At 42.3% G+C, this 14,263-nt stretch overlaps 1 protein-coding gene across 2 annotated transcripts; it reads left to right on the top strand.

The window, feature by feature from the left end:
* The first annotated feature begins 7,313 nt into the window (after nucleotides 1–7,313).
* On the top strand, nucleotides 7,314–13,064 carry LOC138613093 (E3 ubiquitin-protein ligase TRIM21-like). Of its 2 annotated transcripts, XM_069686673.1 has the most exons (3): nucleotides 7,314–7,474; nucleotides 11,412–12,102; nucleotides 12,172–13,064. In XM_069686673.1, the coding sequence occupies exons 2-3, from the start codon at nucleotides 11,421–11,423 to the stop codon at nucleotides 13,062–13,064; spliced, it is 1,575 nt and encodes a 524-aa protein (XP_069542774.1). In that variant the 5' UTR covers nucleotides 7,314–7,474; nucleotides 11,412–11,420. The 2 variants fall into 2 exon arrangements, with proteins under 2 accessions (XP_069542774.1, XP_069542773.1); XM_069686672.1 differs by having other exon boundaries at nucleotides 11,412–13,064.
* The last annotated feature ends 1,199 nt before the right edge of the window (nucleotides 13,065–14,263 follow it).

Below are 14,263 nucleotides of genomic sequence, written 5' to 3'. Positions count from 1 at the left end.
AAGGTGGAAACAAACCCAGTACATCTCGGATCTCTTTTGGAAGAGGTGGATCCGCGAGTACTTACCGCTTTTACAGGAGCGTCAAAAATGGAACCAGGAGAAGAGGAGTTTTATTCCTGGAGACCTGGTCATGGTTGTGGACTCCACAGCACCACGTGGATCATGGATGCTAGGAAGAATCCTGGAAACCTGCCCTGATAAGAGAGGTCTGGTACGTGTGGTTCGTTTGAAAACCAAAACAAACATCATTGAACGACCCATAACTAAAATATGCTTGCTTAATGAAGCTAACGAGTGATTGATTCCCATTTGAAAATGGGCTATATATTTTTATTTTCTCTTTTTTCTGTATTTATGGCTCATTTGAATTTGGTGTAATTGCTCTGGCAGACGCAATTAGGGGCTGGAGTGTACGAGCCATATTCATTTTGCTTTATTTTTATGTAATTGTGCCCCGTGCCACGAGGGGGCTGTACTTGCCGTGTGGCTCAGCTGACCTCGGGTCAGCCCAATCAGGCCATTTAACCTAGGGAAACCAAAAACACGGGGGTTGCTGAATTAGGAAGCAAACAGTTTTTCGACTGCGCTTATGTGCCTGTGAGGTTTGATGTGGTTAACTATTCGGTTTGTTGTTTTGTTACATGTATTATGAGTTAACGTTATTGCCGCTGTATGGAAAATAAATCTGCGAGATAATTGTAACTTTACAGAACTCTCCGTTTTGATATGTTCGAACGCACTGGGCGCACGTCTAAACTTAAATCCTCCGTATTAGCAACCAGTACTAGACTTTGTTTAGGACCTCGCCAGTACAGATGCAAAAACTGAAGGCTATGATGGAGAGATCTGCAAAACTCAAGATGGCAGTGAAGTAAACACTAAACAGAACTCAGTACGGGATACAGCAGTGTTTAAAGACGGGGAATGGAAAGGAAAACAGTCTCTGACAGTGACGAGGCAGAAAACCTCGATCCTGTGGTCCCGTTCATCGTGTCTTATTACACCATCAGTGGAAATGTTTTCATTTAATGTGAGAAATAACTGCTAGGTTAGCTTATTTTAATGTGAGTAACAACAGCTAGGTTAGCTCAATTTAATGTGAGTAATAACAGCTAGGTTAGCTTATTTTAATGTGAGTAATAACAGCTAGGTTAGCTCAATTTAATGTGAGTAATAACAGCTAGGTTAGCTTATTTTAATGTGAGTAACAACAGCTAGGTTAGCTTATTTTAATGTGAGTAACAACAGTTAGGTTAGCTTATTTTAATATGAGTAACAACAGCTAGGTTAGCTTATTTTAATGTGAGTAACAACAGCTAGGTTAGCTCAATTTAATGTGAGTGATAACAGCTAGGTTAGCTTATTTTAATGTGAGTAACAACAGCTAGGTTAGCTTATTTGAATGTGAGTAATAACAGCTAGGTTAGCTCAATTTAATGTGAGTAATAACAGCTAGGTTAGCTCAATTTAATGTGAGTAATAACAGCTAGGTTAGCTCAATTTAATGTGAGTAACATCAGCTAGGTTAGTTTATTTGATAGCAAGCAAGATAAATATTCTTGCCTTCCCTGTATAGAAACTTTCTCTGCATCTACCAGTTTGTTGTCGTCACGGGTCAAGCGTTCCAGCCCTTCACTAGTGCTCATTCCAACTCCATTATCTATATATCGCTGATGCTGTTCAGGGACACGGGGGGCTGGAGCTTATCCCAGCTGTCATTGGGTGAGAGGCGGGGTTACACCCTGGTAATCACAGGGCTGACATATAGAGACAGACGACCTTACACGCTCACATTCACACCTACGGGCAATTTTAGAGTCACCAATGAACCTAGCGAGCATGTCTTTGGACTGTGGGAAGAAGCCGGAGTACCTGGAGGGAACCCACACATGCACGCGGAGAAAGGCAAACTCCACACAGAAAGAGCCACTACGTCTGAACCGGGATTCAAGCCAGGAACCTTCTGAGGCGCCAGCACTAACCACTTCCCCACCGTGCAGCCCTCTCATGTCTATGGGACATTGATTATTTGCATTTTGCTGGTTTTGGCTCTTGTCTGCCTCATCATCTTCTTAGTTTATATTATAACAACTTCAGCTGCACCCGTTGTGCTTCAGCAGTCTGCATTCGAGTCCTGTCTCTTTGTTCCTGTTCATCCTCTGACTCTTACTTTATCAGAAACGCCGGGAAGACTCGCTACACCGAGGAGCAGCAGGTGATCTATCGAGATCTGCCCCTGCCCATCCCCACTGACCCGGCGTTCAAAGTGGACGTGAGTGAAGCTGGATTTTCTCTCTTCTTTTCCTTGAACAGCTCTTTTCTTATGTTGTAACTGTTTTTCATTTCAGAGTGAACTGGTATTTTTATCTGTATTTGGTACAAGATATCCCAGCATGAATTAAACCTGCGAAGGTGGAGCTGCACGGTTTAAGTCTTAACTGCTAAACTACCAGGTGCTCCCCAGAATTTGTTTTCTGGTTTCTTACAACAAATCCGGTTAACCACTGCTTCACGTAGCCTGTCTGTGGAATGTATTCATTTGTTTTTTAGGCTAAAAAGCTCAAGAGCAAAGGATTATTCAAGTTCACAAAGAATGATCAACCCACCGATCTCTACTGCGCAGACTCTGGCTCCAAATGACGTCACCATCTCAAGATGGCAGCGCCTATCATGGGGCTATTTTGGCATCACTTTCATACATTGGGAGCAGATGGAGACGCGTCGTCCATCTATATATACAGTCGTTGGTCTCCCCATGTTTGTCTGTCTCCACCTTACTCTGCCCTACATGGACATGCAGGTTATGCTCTCCCCCTGCTGCCCTTTAAAATGCATTGTAGCTTCAGCGAGGAGACCGTCATTTTAAAGTGAAAGAGCCATTTAATAAGGTAAATCAGGTTAGTAATTATGCAAATAAAATCTCACATCAAACAATTCTCAAACTCTCAGAAATAATTAGATTCAAGCAAAAAATGGCTCCAACACAGTGTTTAATGTTTATTCTGCAGGATTAAAATATTTGTCTTTATTTTATAGGACAAAACTAGAAAGGAGTTAAAATGTATGAATAATCAATAAACATTTGTTGCTGTGTAGTTTACAGGTAGTTTCTGGGTCACCAGCCGAGGTTAACGACTCACCCTTGATTACACATTTATGAGCACACTAAAGAGGAACTGGTGCCGTTGGAGGAGGGCGACTTTGTTAGGGTTAGTTTTAGTTATTTTAGGTTAGTTTTTGGTTACTTATGTTCAATCTGTAGCTTATTTAAGGTTACCTACCTGGGGCTAAACATCCACAAGGACTTAACATGGGCTAGCTACACTGCTGTGGTTGTTAAAAAAGCCCAGCAAAGACTGTATGGCCTCAGGTAGAAAGGAATTTGGCCTCCTGGCTCCTGACAGGATGCTTCACCACCTGGTACGGCAGCTGCACCAGCATGGGCCGTAAAGCGCTGGAGAGGGTGGTGCGCACGGCCCGGCACATCACAGGATGTGGGAGCTGTACGCCCAGTGGTGCCTCAGGAAGTCCCTGAGGATCATCAAGGACTCAACATTTGTATCAGCGAAGTGACAAGAAATATCTTGAATCTAATGACCTACAGAGGCTCATACTTATAGCCGTCCACCCGTCAATTTAGAACTGAATAAGCCTGTCAGGTGAGAAGTGAAAGAACTTCAGCCAAGTCCAGTTGCCTTTTGGATTAAAGATACAAACTCAAAGATTTCAATGTTTGCACTCTTGAGCGCCTCCCACTGACAATAATCAATAATTATGAGAGCACTCTTCCCAGTTTAACCAGACGTCTATGGCTGGCTCTCTTTGTCACGTTTCTAACTCTTGATTTTCCTCACTTTCCTTTTCAGACTGTTTGCTTCATCTGAGCGTCGAGTTTGTTTCTTTGGATTTTCACTTCTTGTTGAAGTTGTATCTGTAGTCATCCATCTTTTCTTTGTTTGTTCAGCCATAGTAGATTACTGTTTAGAGAGAGCGGAAAAGCAGCCGCTTAGCTCCGCCCACCCTCTCTGGCAGACCAACCACCGCTGGCTGATGGAAAACGTGTCACTAACTGGGCGCCGCTTGAGATTTTTTCCATGAATGTCGCCACCGACAGACATAATAATACTATATACTGCAAATGCACAGGCTTTCATCAGTGGGCCATAGGCTCAGTCACCATTGTGTTACCTCATTCAGCGATTGACAGAGACTTACAGACATTTATTTAATGAAAAAGGTCGCGATAATATCTTTAAGGTTAGAGCATTTGTCAAGAGACTAAACTGTTATAGAATTTAAATTAGTATTTAATTTAATTTTAAAAGTATGTGTGAATAAATTTGCCTCTCGCTACGACTGATTTCTGGTCAATCCACAGATAAATGACTCTGGAGGCGAAGCAGAAACATTCTAATCTGAAGCGCTGCTGCTGTTTGTCTCTGAGCAGGTGGGACGGATCCAGTGTCCTCTGTTGCTGGTTGTAGGAGAGGACGATCAGAACTGGCCCGCCCACGAGTCTGCAACTGACGTGAGTGTAACGACATGAGCACATCCTGTGTGATTAACAGGCTCACAGGATGACAGAAGTTGTTTTCGTCTTACCTGATCGTTACAGAAATATAGTTACAGGAATATATGGAATTATAAATTATTTTAGCTAAAAATATGTTAACTGTAGGTTGTTTAAACTCTATTATTTATTTATTTTCAAAGTAATAAATAGTAAGAATTTCATTGAGAAATAAATTTCCCATTTCAAATGTATTTTATTATTTTACAAGCACAGCAAACATTAAGACAGGTAATAAAGAGAGCTTACAGGTGTAAAAGCTGCTGTGTTTTTTTGCCTGCCATGTGTCTTCCACTATTTGACACAGGAGAGCTCTCCCACTGACTAGTGTTTGTTTTTTTAATGCTGGCACGTTTAATGTCCAATATCGTATGAAAACACAGCGTGTTGAATGAGCACTCACTGTCAGTACAAGGTGAAGTTGAAAGTAACATTTTAGTCACAGAACTTTAAATTAAGACACTAAACTCAAAACAAAATAAAAATAAGTTTTTACTGGAGCCAGAAGCTGCAACAACCAAGAACAATTTTCAAATAACACCTGAGACAACTACCGTAAAATCCAGATTATAAATCACACCGGAATATAAAACGCAGTCTGTTTTTGGGCGTATCACGGAGGCAAAAAGGTTTTCTATAGCTTTTTATTAATAAAACTTGTATACAAGTTATTTCAACACTATTTCAATTTAAAACACACAGATTACAGCCCACCATCTGTTTTCACCTTGGAGAGTTTGCAATCTTGCTACCGTTGCGGTCACGTTGATTGTTGTGATGGTGGCAGCTGCACTGGCGATCATGACGGTGCATGTTCGTGACGAAGCGGCACTGCGGCATTTTATAAATAGGAGACGTTGTAGCGGCTCGGACCCAGAAACAGTTTCATCTGGAGGTGTGTCGCACCACTTGGCGCCATCTTCTGGGTAAAATATTGTAACACAGTAACATACCTCTCTGCATTTTATACTGGTACATTGGTCAAACCGGTTTATAGGACGCAGCCCACTTTTTAGATGGAAAAAAAAAAGTATCAAAAGTGCGTCTTATACAACGAATTTTACAGTATATCATTGATATTTAAATGTATATAACAATCAATAAATGTCAATATCTATAGTATACAACAGAGAACACTGGACTTCAGTAAATCCTCTACAAAGTAGGAAAGAGTGCAAATCTCTAAATTATCAACAAGGTGCAGACCAAAATGTAATGTTAAGGTACACATCGACATACTGTCTCTGAGGCTGCCTGCTAAAACATCATGTAAGACAGTGATCTTCATATAACCTTAAAAATCATCCTAACCTTAGTGGAAAACAAACAATACAGAAAGTGTAATGTTTTAAATGATAATGTTTAGATTCTCTTAAGATTTGTCCCGTAAGCTTCTGGACTTTGGAGAGGTTATAAGTCAGACTGTAAGTTCTCTAAGATTCACTGCTTTCTTGAGGTCTGGCTCGATCCACTCTTAGAGGATGTTTAACTGATTGAAATGGTTTTAATTGATTTCTGTAAAGTTGTCTTACAATCACACAGTAAGTTTAGTTCTTAAAATCTTGTGTGTGTTCTGTAAAGTTTCCTCACAGATATGAAAAACAATACGCTATAACTAAGGAGTGCAGTTAAAGAAACATGAAACACATCGTGGACCTAATTGGAATTTTTCTACTTCCTGTTTCCAGATGAAGGAGATGATGGAGCGCGCCGGGAACAGCCACCTGCTCACTGTCCTTTCATACCCGAACGCCGGTCACCTGATTGAACCTCCGTACACGCTGCACTCTAGAGCGAGTCTCTTTGAATCAGGCCGCCTACGTAGAGAGGGTGCGTTCAGTGTCAGACTTGGAAACTCTCATAATGAGCCGGACTTCAGACTGAGTTTTGGAGTGTGTTTCAGCTGTGTGTTGTCTTTGCAGTAATCGCTCTGTGGGGAGGAGAGACGGTGGCACATTCCCACGCTCAGGAAGACGCCTGGAGGAAGACGCTGGTGTTTCTGAGGGAGAATCTGTACAGAGGCACAAACCCTGGAGCAGCTTCAGTTTCCAACCTGTGACGAAGGTGGCGTCTTCTGATGATGTCCATGTCCATTTGAATTCTCTTCAACTCGGATGGACATGAAGTGCTCCTGGTTGCATCAATACAAACATTATGCAGCTTTAACAGTCATTATAATCTTTAAAAGAAACAAAACATGGTGTCATGTAATGTGATGTGCAGTCTTTTGATGAAGACATTAATAGAAAATTCAAATCAAATCAAATCAAATTTTATTTGTATAGCGCCAAATCATAACCAGAGTTATCTCGAGACACTTTACAGACAGAGCAGGTCTAGACCGACTCTTTGTTATGTTATTTAAAGAGAGGCCCAACATGAATCACCATGAGTAGCACTTAGCAATATTCGGCACATTGGCAGAAAAACTTCCTTTTAACAAGATGGGATAGAAGGAGATGCAGGATAGAGACAGGCAAAGAGAGCAACAACAACATATGTCCTTGTTACAACAACAGACACATACTTATGGTTACAATGCCAATAATAGTGGTAGACTAGGGTGAAGATTAGAAAAATACATAAATAAATAAATTAGTGAGAGAAGCAGAGTAATGATAAAGGCTGAGGTAATCGTAATTGTAACAGTGGAATAAAACAATAAGTCTCATCTTATACCAAAACTCTGTCAGGGTGTTTCCTAAAGAGGCGTTAAACCCTCCCTTACAGAGCTCCAGTGAGAGGAGGAGCAGCACTGAAAGAGGAGAAGCTTCAACGTCACGTGTCCTGAAATGAAAGTGAAAGTTTGTCTGAGCCACAGCAGAGCTGCGGTCGAGACGAGTCCCTGTTTCTCTCTGAAGACAAATTCAACTGAATTCATCAAGTTTTTTCTGACAAACACCGGTGAGTACACAGCCCTACGAATCAAACATGCACCAACTAAATGTTTAGTTTGACTTTAGTTCAAACCAGAACCTGACTTCTGTTTTAAACATCTGTTTTAAACGACATAAAACTGTTGTGCCGTCGAGATATGTAACTTAAATAAAAACACCACACGTAGCCTACATTTACCTGAGCTACGAAACAGGTTAAAACCAAACCACAGTGACTTCACTCCGGCTAGTTAATGATTGACAGCCACAGCTAGCCTTAGCTTAAGCTAACTAGCAGACTCTCCCTGACGTGTTTCTGACAGTAACTCAAAACAAGAACGCCACTCAAACAAGAAATTCCAGTTAGGCTGAACATTAACCAGTGTTTAGAGAAGTACTCAAGGCAAGGCAAGTTTATTTATATAGCACATTTCAGCATCAAGACAATTCAAAGTGCTTTACACAGAACAACAAAAGCAAAGAAACACATCATAAACAGGACATTAAAAAGCAAAGTGAAGATAAACTAAAAACAGCTAAAATAGAAGCGAAAATATAAAAAAAATAAATAAATAAAAATAAGGGTAAAAGCTACAGTGCAGATATAAATAATTAGAATAGTTATTAAAATAAATGTATTAATGTAGTTTAATAAAAGGCAGCTGTGAACAGGTGAGTCTTCAGGCTTCATTTAAAAGAAGTGAGTGTTTCAGCAGACCTGCATGTTTCTGGGAGTTTGTTCCAGATATACGGAGCATAAAAACTGAATGCTGCTTCTCCATGTTTGGTTCTGACTCTGGGGACAGAAAGCAGACCTGTCCCTGACGACCTGAGGGGTCTGGATGGTTCGTACTGTGTCAGGAGATCACAAATATATTTTGGCCCTTGACCGTTCAGCGCTTTGTAAACCAGCAGTAGTACTTTGAAGTCTCTTCTCTGACAGACAGGGAGCCAGTGTAAAGACCTCAGAGCTGGAGTGATGTGATCTACTTTCTTGGTCTTAGTGAGGACTCGAGCAGCAGCGTTCTGAATCAGCTGCAGTTGTCTGATTGATTTTTTAGGGAGACCTGTAAAGACACTGTTACAGTAATCGAGTCGGCTGAAGATAAATGCATGGACCAGTTTTTCTAGATCCTGCTGAGACATAAGTCCTTTAATCCTGGATATATTCTTGAGGTGGTAGTAGGTCGACTTTGTGATTGTTTTAATGTGGCTTTGAAAATTCAGGTCTGAGTCCATGACTACACCCAGATTTCTGGCTTGGTCAGTGGTTTTCAACACGAATGACTGAAGCTGTGCGCTGACTTTTAATCGCTCCTCCTTAGCTCCAAAAATAACTACCTCAGTTTTGTCTTTGTTTAATTGAAGAAAATTTTGGCACATCCACTCATTGATTTGTTCAATACATTTAACTAGTGCTTGTATGGGGCCATGGTCCCCTGGTGACACTGTGATGTAGATCTGTGTGTCGTCTGCATAGTTTTGGTGGCTGATTTTGTTCCATAATCTGAGCCAGTGGAAGCATGTAGATGTTAAACTGAAGAGGCCCAAGAATGGAGCCTTGGGGAACTCCACATGTAATCTTTGTCTGCTCAGATGTAAAGTTACCTATAGACACAAAGTAGTCCCTGTCCTTTAAATAAGAACCAAACCAGTTCAGTACTGTGCCAGAAAGTCCAACCCAGTTTTCTAGACGGTCGAGTAATATCTTATGATCAACTGTGTCGAATGCAGCACTAAGATCGAGTAGTACTAAGACTGAAACTCTACCATTGTCTGCATTAAGCGGATGTCATTAATCACTTTGACAAGAGCTGTCTCTGTGCTGTGGTGTGGTCGAAAGCCTGACTGGAAGACATCAAAGTAGTTGTTCACTGTCAAAAAGTGGTTCAACTGTTGAAAGACAGCCTTCTCGATTATCTTACTTAAAAATGGTAGATTGGATATAGGCCTGTAGTTCTTCATCAGTGACTTGTCTAGGTTGTTCTTTTTTAACAGTGGCTTGATGACTGCTGTTTTCAGGGCCTGTGGGAAGACACCTGAGAGAAGAGACGAGTTCACAATCTGTATCAGATCTGATGCCATGACTTTTGAGACCTTTTGGAAAAAATCTGTAGGCATAATATCCATGCAGCAGTGGGAGGATTTTAGGTGTTGTATAATGTCCTCCAGGTCTTTATTGTTGATCAGAAAGAATTGTGTCATGGTGTTTAAACTGGTTTTAGTTAAACACAGCACATAACCTGAACCTAATACCGAGTTACTGACTGCTTGTCTGATTTTCAGTATTTTTTCTGTAAAGAAGGAGGCAAATTCATTGCAGGCCCTGGCTGAATGAAGTTCAGGTGCTACTGACACAGGAGGGTTTGTTAGCCTGTCGACAGTAGCAAACAAGGCGCGTGTGTTATTACTGTTCTTGGTGATGATGTCAGAGAAGAACGATTGCCTTGCATTCCTCAGTTGTGAATTATAAATGTGAAGTTTCTCTTTATAGATGTCATAATGAATCTGAAGATTTGTTTTTCGCCTCCTGCGTTCAGCTTTCCGACACTCTCTTTTTTCAGCTCTTACCAGTGTGGCATTTCTCCAAGGAGGAGATGTTTCGCGGTACAATCGCCTTTCTTTTTCCATTACCTATCAGGACAGAAATTGTGGAACCTATTGGCATACAGGGCCCGGGCTTATCCTGGACATTATCTAGGTCATCAGATGAAGATCCAGGGTCCAGCAACAGTAGAGCAAATGTGTTGTGCACTGCCACACTCGGTTGTTGGAGGTTTGTTGCTAACCCTCCCTTTCGCAGCTGTCCACCGCTGTGTCTTACCAACAACCGGGGTTGAGGAGGCGCTCTGCTAGTCAGCTTTAGCTGTGTGCTACATTTCCAAGTGCTGCAGGACAGGCTTGTGCTGTTGTTAGGCCACAGTCATGTAGCCCTGCGTAGGTCATACAATTGTTAAAATATGCCAATAGACCTATTAAAAATCTATACAAAATTACAGTCCCAGTGATTTATAATTGTCCAGGATCCACTGTCCATAAGTTAGAGTGAAAAGAAATGAAGATATCAGCAAAAGAATGTAAGCAAAGCGGAGAGCGAGCAGCAAAGCGTCTGCACTGTAAGAAAGCAGGAAGGAAGCCTCAGCTCCTTTACTTAATACAAGTAGCAATATTTCACAGCAGAAATACACTTTCACAAGTTTATTTCATTTATAAAGCTAAACATGTCTTATTAACTTGTGTTCAATTCCATATTGAATAAGGATTAAAATGTTAAACCTGATTTATAAATAAATGCACTCATAACAATATAAGCATCAGTGTAGCAGTGCTCTGTAATGTTTGATCTGTGAGTAATGGAGCGATCACATTATGTTTTAGGTGGTTTAACATTGAATGCCACATTTTACAGACTGAAATGATTATATCAACAAGAACCAAATGGCTTTGGAAGTTATCACTGCATTTCATAAGACATCATTTTAGTCATTTTAGTAACCAAAAGCCAACATAGTACAGATACTTAGTGGAGCCAAATGCAAGGTTGTGTTTGGAAGAGTTAAAGCAAATTAATAACATCAATCAATCAACCAATTAATTAATCATTATTTATATAGCGCCAAATCATAACCAAAGTTATCTCAAGACATTTTCCAAAAAGAGCAGGTCTAGACCGACTCTTTGTTATGTTATTTAAAGAGACCCAACATGAATCCACCACGAGCATTACTTAGCAACATAAGAATATAGCAGCATAACAAGGGGCTGGTCCAAGCCTGAGCCAGCCCTAACTGAGCAAGTACAAATATGTAGTACTTACAGTGTGTACTCTCCACCATCAAACTGCTCTGCTGCTGGAAGATTTTGCCATCAGTGAGGTCTCATTTATATATCAACAGAATCAACTCTTAACAAATAAATGACAGTTGTTTCAAAAAGTAACAGTTTTTCACTCTTCTCGTCCTCAGAGTGTAGACATGTCTGCTGCCAGCTGTCGTCTGACTGAAGATCAGTTCCTGTGCTCCATCTGTCTGGATGTGTTCACTGATCCAGTCAGCACACCATGTGGACACAACTTCTGTAAAACCTGCATCACTCAACACTGGGATGTTAATGTCCCGTATAAATGTCCCAACTGTAATGATGTTTTCAACACCAGACCTGAGCTGCGGGTCAACACTTTCATCTCTGAGGTGGCTGCTCAGTTCAGACAGTCAGCTCAACAGAAAGCCAGCAGCAGCAGCTCAGAGCAACAAGTGTCCAAACCAGGAGAAGTTCCCTGTGACGTCTGCACAGGGACCAAACTGAAGGCCCTGAAGTCCTGCCTGGTGTGTCTGGCCTCCTACTGTGAGACTCACCTGGAGCCTCATCTGACAATGTCAGGCCTGAAAAGACATCAGCTGATCGACCCTGTGGAGAACCTGGAAGGCAGGATGTGTGAGAAGCACGATAAACAGCTGGAGCTGTTCTGTAAGACCGACCAGATGTGTGTCTGCATGCTCTGCACAGTTTTAGATCACAAGACACATGATGTTGTTCCTCTGAAAGACGAATATAAAGGAAAGAAGGCCGAGCTGGGGAAGACAGAGGCTGAAACTCAAGAAATGATCCAGAAGAGACGACTGAAGATTCAAGAGATCAAACGCTCAGTGGAGCTCAGTAATCAGAATGCAGACAGAGAGATAGCAGAAGGTGTTCAGGTCTTCACCGCTCTGATGGAATCTGTAGAGAGAAGTCAGGCCGAGCTCGTCCACACGATCAAAGAGAAGCTGAGAAAGACAGAGAAACAGGCTGAAGGCTTCATCAAAGAGCTGGAACAGGAAATCTCTGAGCTGGAGAAGAGAAGCTCTGAGGTGGAGCAGCTCTCACGCTCTGAAGACCACCTCCACCTCCTGCAAAGCTTCACGTCCCTTAACGCTGCTCCACCCACCAAGGACTGGACAGAAGTCAGCGTCTGTCCACCTTCATATGAGGGGACTGTGGTGAGAGCTGTGAACCAGCTGGAGGAGACGCTCAGGAAACAGATGAAGAAGCTGTTTGAGGCTGAGCTGAAGAGAGTCCAGCAGCATGAGGTGGATGTGACACTTGATCCTGATACAGCACATCCTTACCTCATCCTGTCTGATGATGGGAAAGACGTTTTTCATAGTGATGTAAAGAAGAATCTCCCAGACACTCCAGAGAGATTTGATAGTTGTGTTAATGTCTTAGCAAAGCAGAGTTTCTCTTCAGGCAGATTTTATTACGAGGTTCAGGTTAAAGGGAAGACTGACTGGGATTTAGGAGTGGCCAAAGAGTCGATCAACAGGAAGGGAAAGATCATACTGAAGCCTCAGAATGGTTACTGGACGATATGGTTGAGGAATGAAAAGGAGTATGAAGCTCGTGCTAAACCTGGAGTCCGTCTCTCTCTGAAGTCTCAGCCTGAGAAGGTGGGGGTGTTTGTGGATTATGAGGAGGGTCTGGTCTCCTTTTTTGACGTCGATGCTGCAGCTCTGATCTACTCCTTCACTGGCTGCTCCTTCACTGAGAGACTCTACCCACTCTTTAGTCCATTTCTTAATAAAAATGGTAAAAACTCCGCCCCTCTCATCATCTCACCTGTCAATCAAACTGAATAGAGTTACCATTGAGCTTCAACATAAAGATTCGAGTAAGGGATCATTTCTGACAAGGTGTAAATTATCAGCAATTTATGGACAACATGGATCGCATTAGATGGCTGCTCATAGGTTCCTGATTGTGGACGCCTTCAATCAGTGTCTGGCTAAAGTTGCTGGACAGCTATCAGCTCTATTACTGCTACATCTGTCAGCTGCCTTGGACACAGTGTACCACCAAAATCCTCCTCTCCACTCTCTCTGAGCTTGGTTTCTCAGGATCTGCCCTTTAATGGTTCATGTCCGACCTCTCAGGGAGATCTTTCAGAGTATCTTGGAAGGGAGAAGTGTCCAAACCCCACAGCTTATCCACAGGGGTGCCTCAAGGGTCAGTGCTCAGTCCTCTTCTCTTTTTTTAATATATGCCACTTCACTTGGTGCAATCATTTGCTCCTGTATTTCTCATACCATTGTTATGTGGACGATACCCAGCTCTTCCAGTCATTCCCACTAGAGGACACTACAGCCTCGGCACGGATCTCGTCATGCCTTGCCGATCTCTCTAAATGGATGAAAGAACGCCGCCTTTAGCTCAACATATCCAAGACTGAGCTCCTTGTCATCCCAGCCAGTCCCTCTTCACAACCACAGATCAATATCCAGCTTGGACAAACTGAACTCATACCCACTAAGTCTGCCCGGAACCCGGGTGTCATAATTGACGACCAGCTAACCTTTAAGGTTCATGAGGCCTTGAATGCTCTGTCATATCAATTTGCCCTGTACAACATCAGGAAGATCAGACCCTACCTGTCAGAGCATGCAACACAACTGCTGGTACAGGCTCTCGTGATATCAGGCATTGATTACTGCAGCTCCCTCCTGGCTCCTTCCTGCATGCACATTCAAACCTCTGCAGAAGATCCAGAACGCAGCAGCACGGCTGGTCTTCAAACAACCCAAAACGGCACACGTCACTCCACTGCTCGTATCCCTTCACTGGTTCCCAGTCGGCGCTCACATCAAATTCAAACCCTGTTGCTTGCTTATAAAAAACAGCAACAAAAACGTCTCCTGCCTATCTGAACACCCTCATCCAGGTCTACACTCCGTCCCGCCCACTACGCTCTGCCAATGTAAGGCGCCTGGTGCTCCCACCACAACAGGACCCTAAGTCTCTAACTAGACTCTTCTCCTCAGTAGTCCCCCGGTGGTGGAAC

The sequence above is a fragment of the Semicossyphus pulcher genome, unplaced genomic scaffold (genome assembly GCF_022749685.1).
Source record: "Semicossyphus pulcher isolate SPU_LCO1_2020_fin unplaced genomic scaffold, fSemPul1.0.p SCAF_8, whole genome shotgun sequence".
NCBI classification, from domain to species: Eukaryota; Metazoa; Chordata; class Actinopteri; order Labriformes; family Labridae; genus Semicossyphus; species Semicossyphus pulcher.
Note: the sequence above shows the minus strand (reverse complement) of the source record. Positions and strands in the feature narration are given on the sequence as shown.

Bases quoted from the DNA above. Each gene is read 5' to 3' on its own strand.
- LOC138613093 (XM_069686672.1), top strand. From the start codon at position 11,421: ATGTCTGCTGCCAGCTGTCGTCTGACTGAAGATCAGTTCCTGTGCTCC.